The sequence below is a fragment of the Littorina saxatilis genome, linkage group LG1, assembly GCF_037325665.1.
Source record: "Littorina saxatilis isolate snail1 linkage group LG1, US_GU_Lsax_2.0, whole genome shotgun sequence".
Taxonomy (NCBI): Eukaryota; Metazoa; Mollusca; class Gastropoda; order Littorinimorpha; family Littorinidae; genus Littorina; species Littorina saxatilis.
This window is the reverse complement of record NC_090245.1, coordinates 98,102,485-98,110,855: the sequence shown is the minus strand read 5'-3', so window position 1 is coordinate 98,110,855 and position 8,371 is coordinate 98,102,485. Positions and strand designations below refer to the sequence as shown.

The following is an 8,371-nucleotide window of genomic DNA, read 5'->3' as shown; positions in this document are numbered from 1 at the left end:
TTTGCACGAGTGGAATTTTACGTGTATGACATTTTACCCCGCCATTTAGGCAGCGATACGCCGCTTTCGGAGGAAGCATGCTGGGTATTTTCGTGTTTCTATAACCCACCGAACTCTGACATGGATTACAGGATCTTTTCCGTGCGCACTTGGTCTTGTGCTTGCGTGTACACACGAAGGGGGATAAGCCACTAGCAGGTCTGCACATAAGTTGACCTGGGAGATCGGACAAATCTCCACACTTAACCCACCAGGCGGCCGCGGCTGGGATTCGAACCCTCGACCTTTAGATTAAGAAGCCGACGTCTTACCACCCCGCCACAGCGCCCGTCAATATTGTTATACCTTGAATGTTATGATTTAAAATAAAATGGGTGTGTCAAAGAACATTTTCCATTCTAATGGACAAAAAATTGTTGTTATTGTTGTTGCTTATGTTTTTTTAATGTTTTTTTTTTAACTAAATTCTTCTGTCAGTCAAGGGGGTTAAACATGACAATCAGTTACACATTGTCTCCCCTCTCTCTCAACAACAGCCGCACCGCGGGCCTACTCGTTCGGAGAGGTGGTGTACCAGCATCTGGGCCGAGACGCGGAACTGACGTGCAAGGCCGTGGGCATTCCTCGCCCCACGATCCAGTGGCGGGTAGACGGCGACCACATCCAGGACAACTACAAGTACACCATCCGAGAACAGCAGTACCGCCATCACACGCTGCACTCGGCCCTGCTCGTCAAGTCCGTTCATCCGGGCAACTTCAAGAAATACGAGTGTTACGTCTTCAACAAATATGGCGACGACCGGACGACCATTGTGCTGGCTGGTGAGTTCGTTTTTTTTTAATGGGATGGTCGGTTGGGTGGTAGGTTGGTTGGTTGGTTGGTTGGTTGGTTGGATTAGTCAGTTAGTTAGTTAGTTAGTTAGTTAGTTAGTTAGTTTGTTTGTTTGTTAGTTAGCTAGTTAGGAAAGGCTGATTGGTTGGCTGGTTCATGAGGGGTGGGACGTAGATCAGTCGGTAGCGCGCTGGCTTTATTACCAGTTGGTCACCATCGGCTTGGGTTCGAATCCCAGGTTCGGAGAGAGATCTATTTTTCGGGGTCAACATGCGCACTAAATAGATCCAGAACTCACAGCGAAGGTCTCAGGGATTGGTTAACAATTAAGAAACGCATGCATCATCTCTTGTCTCTCATTGGCATGATCGTATAGATCTCGATACGTTTGTGTCAAAGAAGACAGCCGCAGTGGGCCTGTTCGAGTCAAAATATCAAACCATATCCTCAGCGTATAACCCGCACCTGTCCAAATAATTATAGGACAACTGATCTAAGAGGACCCACAACAGTCCGTGAGTCTGGTTTGTGAGTTATTGTAGGTACGTACGCAGTCATTGGAAGTAGACATTCGAAGACGCGTTATCTGTGTGAGAGTGCGCGCGTCCGTATGTGTGTGTGTGTGTGTGTGTGTGTGTGTGTGTGTGTGTGTGTGTGTGTGTGTGTGTGTGTGTGTGTGTGTGTGTGTGTGTGTGTGTGTGTGTGTGTGTGTTTGTTTAAGTTATTGCCTGTGGTAGCCTGCATTGGTATGTGCGTACGCGTGTGTGGTATTTAGTGTGTGTGTAAATGTGGATTATATTGATGTGTTTTAATGTAATTTATCTTTTGATATAATGAAGTATTTTTACATTGTATTGTATTGTATTGTATTGTATTGTATTGTATTGTATTGTATTGTGTGCCCGGCACAGGTCACTCTCTATCGGCATCCTCAAAATCTTTATTTTATTTATTTATTTGGGTTTTTTTTCATTTCAGAGAACCGCAATCCGTAAGCAAATTCACAACAGCGGCAAGTATCGACCGCTGCGGTAAAAAACGTATTCCCGTGCGATGGTAGCAGACTGCTGAGAGCCAGAAATGTTGCTGTCGAAGACGAACATTAATACCAAAGGATTGAAAATGAGATGTGTCCCATTTGACTCTTCACAAATAAATGCATCGCACTACTGAAGAAGGAAGCAGGACATAATTATGGTTGTATGTGAGGAGTTCAGTCCAATATCTGTTTGTTCATTGTGTGAACCTCCTTATGGTACTATTTAAACTAATGCACCTCTTGTTCCAATTTTATTTGCTTGTGTATTGTGTGTGTGTGTGTGTGTGTGTGTGTGTGTGTGTGTGTGTTTGTGTGTATGCGTGCGTGCGTGCGCATGCGTGCGTTTGTGCGTGCGAAGGGAAGAGAGCGAGGGAGAGAGAGAGAGAGAGAGAGAGAGAGAGAGAGAGAGAGAGAGAGAGAGAGAGAGAGAGAGAGAGAGAGAGAGAGAGAGAGAGAGAGAGAGACGTCAGATGTGTGTGCGAGTGTTCTAAAGGTGCTTGTATCGTTTGCATGGTCAGAATGTTTGTGTGGGTAATGGGTTCAGGTAAACTTGTTCTCGTAATATCTGATTACTTTCTAACTTGACATGTTAATAAGCTCTTTCAGTGCTTTAAAGATTGGTGTCCTGCAACTTCTATTGGTTTCCTTTTTATGCTTTGCTTGTTGCTGTAAAGCTGATGTACCATTCTTACCTGTTTAACCTTTATGTTGCTCTTAAGGGGCGGCAACTGTGAATGTGGGTGTTGTCCAGTTGAAAACAGTGACAACAGCCGTAAGACAGTTTTGCCATGGTCAGTGTTTGTTTTAGAACGAAAACACCCCTTTGCAATTATAAAAGGAATGATCGCCTGTAAAATTAGTTTCAAGTGTCTGATGAAAACCATTTCAGATTGTCATTTGGAATAAAAGTTAAGAAAGAAGTGGTGTTTTTTTTTACTCCTGTAATCGTTGATTTTTAAAGATTTACCTGCAATACATGAAAAATACCTGAATGTCTATGGATTGGTGTGTGTGTGTGTGCGTGTGTGTGTGTGTGTGTGTGTGTGTGTGTGTGTGTGTGTGTGAGTGTGTGTGTGTGTGTGTACTAATCAAATACACATTCAAAAGATAGTATCTGTCAATGTGAACATAATTCTAATTATCACTTAAGTTGAACAAATCGGACTCTCAGTCAAACCTAATGACTGATTGCAACGTATTTGCCGTTACAACTGGAAGGGAAGGAAAAGGGAAGGAAGCAAGAATCGAACAGCCAAGAAAACTTCTGCTCCGGGAAAAGAGCATGGCTCTGTATCTTGCTAAGTTGGTTCACCTGCTTAAAAAAAAGTCAATCCATTTTTTCACATGGAACAAGTAGAGGGCGCAGGTGCAAGCAGAGCGCCATGATTGTCGAGGCCCGTTCATCAATCAATTAAACCTCGCTGCTCCTCTCCTCAATCAATCCTCTCCGGTGCGACAAAAAGACACTCCACTGTTACGGTTCTTAACGCAGCTATTGATTCATTTCAAACGAAATGCTCGCGTAAGCTGTCTTGCGCACGGAGGACAAAGTACACTCGAACCTCCCCCGGCGACCACCTCTTGGTAACGACCACCTACCCACAACGATCACCTAAAAGGATCACCGACGAGATTATTGTTCTGTATAATTCACCTTTCCGAAGCGACCACCTGTCTATAACGGCCATTTTTGGCTGGTTCCGTAAGTGGTCGTTATATACAGGTTCGACTGTACCTTTTTTTTTTATTGGATGTTGGCAGTGGATATGGTAAAAAGAAAGTTTGGAGAATTAAGCTATATGAAAACGTTATCTGGTTACCGCTTTTATTGCAACGAGAAGCAGGTGAGAGGGGGTAGAGTTACCGATCGCACGACAACACACCTGCACCACAAAATCATATCAACTCTTCAAAAAAAGTCAAACACCAACATCGCGGGCGAGACAGATAAAGCTCTGTTTTGTTGTGTCGCTGGCAACGCTAAATTTGTCTCTGTGGCCTTCTGCTAAAGCAAGGCTTTGTCTCTGTGGCCTTCTGCTACAGCAAGGCTTTGTCTCTGTGGCCTTTTGCTAAAGCAAGGCTTTGTCTCTGTGGCCTTCTGCTACAGCAAGGCTTTGTCTCTGTGGCCTTCTGCTACAGCAAGGCTTTGTCTCTGTGGCCTTTTGCTAAAGCAAGGCTTTGTCTCTGTGGCCTTCTGCTAAAACAATGCTTTGTCTCTGTGGCCTTCTGCTAAAGCAAGGCTTTGTCTCTGTGGTCTTCTGCTAAAGCAAGGCTTTGTCCTTGTGGCCTTCTGCTAAAACAATGCTTTGTCTCTGTGGCCTTCTGCTAAAGCAAGGCTTTGTCCCTGTGGCCTTCTGCTAAAACAATGCTTTGTCTCTGTGGCCTTCTGCTAAAGCAAGGCTTTGTCTCTGTGGTCTTCTGCTAAAGCAAGGCTTTGTCCCTGTGGCCTTCTGCTAAAACAATGCTTTGTCTCTGTGGCCTTCTGCTAAAGCAAGGCTTTGTCTCTGTGGCCTTTTGCTAAAGCAAGGCTTTGTCTCTGTGGCCTTCTGCTAAAGCAAGGCTTTGTCTCTGTGGCCTTCTGCTAAAACAAGGCTTTGTCCCTGTGGCCTTCTGCTAAAACAAGGCTTTGTCTCTGTGGCCTTCTGCTAAAACAAGGCTTTGTCTCTGTGGCCTTCTGCTAAAACAAAGCTTTGTCTCTGTGGCCTTCTGCTAAAACAAGGCTTTGTCTCTGTGGCCTTCTGCTAAAGCAAGGCTTTGTCTCTGTGGCCTTCTGCTAAAACAAGGCTTTGTCCCTGTGGCCTTCTGCTAAAGCAAGGCTTTGTCTCTGTGGCCTTCTGCTAAAACAAGGCTTTGTCTCTGTGGCCTTCTGCTAAAACAAAGCTTTGTCTCTGTGGCCTTCTGCTAAAACAAGGCTTCGTCTCTGTGGCCTTCTGCTAAAACAAGGCTTTGTCTCTGTGGCCTTCTGCTAAAACAAGGCTTTGTCTCTGTGGCCTTCTGCTAAAGCAAGGCTTTGTCTCTGTGGTCTTCTGCTAAAACAAGGCTTTGTCCCTGTGGCCTTCTGCTAACACAAGGCTTTGTCTCTGTGGCCTTCTGCTAAAACAAGGCTTTGTCTCTGTGGCCTTCTGCTAAAGCAAGGCTTTGTCTCTGTGGCCTTCTGCTAAAACAACGCTTTGTCTCTGTGGCCTTCTGCTAAAGCAAGGCTTTGTCTCTGTGGCCTTCTGCTAAAGCAAGGCTTTGTCTCTGTGGCCTTCAGCTAAAGCAAGGCTTTGTCTCTGTGCATGTGGCCTTCTGCTAAAGCAAGGCTTTGTCTCCTGGAGACGGATGTTCGGCTTTAAGGACCGGTCAAGAACATGTATCCGTTTTTTTCTCGTGGATGCGTATTGCATTATTCTTTCAGTGTGTCAATTGTTACACGCTGTGGTGTGCAAAGTGTATAGTCAGGACCCTGTTGTAGCACGTGCAACATAATTTTTGTTCCGGTATGTTTTGGTTTAAGTGTGTACAATCGTTTGACAAAAATGACATAGATAACAAGCAGACTGCTTATGAACACGTTCTAAAAAGGATACGCAATACACATTTATGATTACAACATGTTTTGCGCCGATTTCATAAGATTTTGAAAACCACCTCCTGTTCCTCCTTAAGCAGATAATCTATTCACATATTTAGCAGGGCGCAATAAAACTGTATGCCGAAAATGTTTCTTGAGCAACAATCACAGTCCTTTTGTTAAAAAATAAAATAAAAATATCCATCATTGGATCCTCGATTTATATATAGTAAATTGTTAACATTTCTTGAAGAGGATATGTGCTGTTAACCTTAAGATGCCATTTTTTAGGTTTTATTTAATTTAAACAAAATTGTATTTACATGTATAGCAAGGCAGGATGATGCGAGTGAGAGAGGGTATGCCATAGTGGCAGACGGGTGGGGGGGGGGCGAATTATAGCTTTTATCAGAAAGATGTTGCTTGCCTTCATACCCCCTTACAACCGACTACCATACCACCACCGCAACCTCCCCCACCCCACCCCCCACCTCACTTTACCACCAAGCCCTTCACCCTCACTGAAATCCATCCTCCCAGTCACCTCCCACTTTCAAGGCGCCCTCAGTCATTAACCTCTCACAAATTAATAACGATCGAAAGTGTCCATCTTTACAGCGTGAAAATACAGCGACTGACATCAGGTCCTAATGAAGCCCTGACCGGGTCACGTGTCATAATGCCACTCGTCGATTGGCTGGAGACTGCATGATTTCCCCGGAGTAGTGTTTTGACATCTTCGCTGACAGGAGCGCCACGCCCATTCTTGATGGTGGTAGTGGCGGTAGTGGTGGGAGTGGGGTTGTCATGGTTTTACAGATCTGCGGTGGCAGCAGCAGACGGGAGCATTCACTCGCCGTTATAACGTCGACACACAATCTGCTCTTCTCTAAAGGTTAGTCTCTGCTCGCATAATTTTATTATATATTTTCCCAATTATTGTCTTTTGTTCTGCTGTTCTTCCTTAAGGATAGTCTCTGCTCGCATATATGTTTGCAATTACTGTCTTCTGTTCTGCTGTTCTTCCTAAAGGTTGGCATCTGTTTGCTTACATTCTCAATTTTTGTCTTCGCTTTTTCTTTCTGCAACTAAAAGTTAGTCTTTGCTCGCTTTTTTGTTGTTGAAATGTCTATCTTTGTCTCTTATCGTTGTTTGTTATTTATGTTCAAGAAATGTTCAGTTCTTTTCATTTACCCCTCCCCTCTCGTTGCTTTGTCACACTATCTTACGCATGAATGTGCCATTATCTCATTTTCTCTTCTTTTCTTTCTTATTGCCATTATTATGTGCTTGCAATGGTTCTTAACAGCTCCATGAATTAGTCTCATTTTTTTTTTAGACAATACAAATGCAAAACATTCGTACAGTTAAAGCTAAAAAAAAAAATGATTAAAACGCCGAAGATTTCTTCCGTGGCGATAGGTTAACCATATAAACAGTATTGCAATCAGAAAATTATTATATATATAAAAGAAATGCCTACAGGGTAGCATCCTTTCCGTATAAAATGTCAGGTATCACATCACTGACCTGTTCGGGCTTTTACACGGGGTAATAAGTGTCGCTTCTTTTGGACACACACCAGCCTGGCTGCTTCCTTTTACACGGGATAATTAGTGTCGCTTCTTTTGGACACATACCAGCCTGGCTGCTTCCTTTTACACGGGATAATTAGTGTCGCTTCTTTTGGACACATACCAGTCTGGCTGCTTCCTTTTACACGGGATAATAAGTGTCGCTTCTTTTGGACACATACCAGTCTGGCTGCTTCCTTTTACACGGGGTAATAAGTGTCGCTTCTTTTGGACACACACCAGTATGGCTGCTTCCTTTTACACGGGGTAATAAGTGTCGCTTCTTTTGGACACACACCAGTATGGCTGCTTCCTTTTACACGGGGTAATAAGTGTCGCTTCTTTTGGACACACACCAGTCTGGCTGCTACCTTTTACACGGGGTAATAAGTGTCGCTTCTTTTGGACACACACCAGTATGGCTGCTACCTTTTACACGGGGTAATAAGTGTCGCTTCTTTTGGACACATACCAGTCTGGCTGCTTCCTTTTACACGGGGTAATAAGTGTCGCTTCTTTTGGACACACACCAACATGGCTGCTTCCTTTTACACGGGATAATTAGTGTCGCTTCTTTTGGACACACACCAGTCTGGCTGCTTCCTTTTACACGGGATAGTCAGTGTCGCTTCTTTTGGACACACACCAACATGGCTGCTTCCTTTTAAAAAGCAAATAACTTCTTATTCTTTTACCCTCGTTAAATAAAGAATTGTCATGGTCATTCTCCCTCTCTCTCTCTTTCTCTCTCTCTCTCTCTCTCTCTCTCTCTCTCTCTCTCTCTCTCTCTCTCTCTCTCTCTCTCTCTCCCTCCCTCCACCCATTCTCTCTCTCTCTCTCTCTCTCTCTCTCTCTCTCTCTCTCTCTCTCTCTCTCTCTCTCTCTCTCTCTCTCTCTCGGGGGTAAGCTGATATATTGCAACGATACGTAGAAGGAGAACAAAACAAAAATCTAAAACTAAGCTTCGTCCTATGTCTTTTTCTTCTTCTAAAAACTGATTGATTCGTGCCATGTTAAAAACAGTTTTCTGCAGATTAGCTGTGGCGGTCTCTAAAGGTTTCTAATCAAATGAAAAGCAAAAAGCGGTGTCGTGGGATCGGTGTCACAACCATGCTGTTTCGACCGCTGAGCGATGGCATTTAGCGCCACGCTCTCGCCTCGGCAAATCTCGGGACTCCAGTTACCTCCCCTGGCCAACCACGCTGTCAAAATCAAAGTCTTTTTTCAGTCCTCGAGCCATCTGCGGTTATTGCTTTTCGTTGACGTCTGTCGTCTGTCTGTCTTCAAATGTGTCCATGTTTTTGTCCACACTAACAGTTACTTCCCAACTGGGAAATAATGTTGAAAGCAATTGTGATCACATTTGGTGCA

At 44.1% G+C, this 8,371-nt stretch overlaps 1 protein-coding gene across 1 annotated transcript in view; it reads left to right on the top strand.

Moving 5' to 3' along the window:
• LOC138946993 (lachesin-like) overlaps window positions 1-2,859 on the top strand; it is a 7,848-nt gene extending 4,989 nt beyond the window's left edge. The window contains exons 5-6 of the mRNA XM_070318419.1: window positions 537-824; window positions 1,813-2,859. Coding sequence (XP_070174520.1) covers window positions 537-824; window positions 1,813-1,829 — 305 coding nt within the window. The 3' untranslated portion in view covers window positions 1,830-2,859. The remainder of the gene's footprint in view (window positions 1-536; window positions 825-1,812) is intronic.
• The last annotated feature ends 5,512 nt before the right edge of the window (window positions 2,860-8,371 follow it).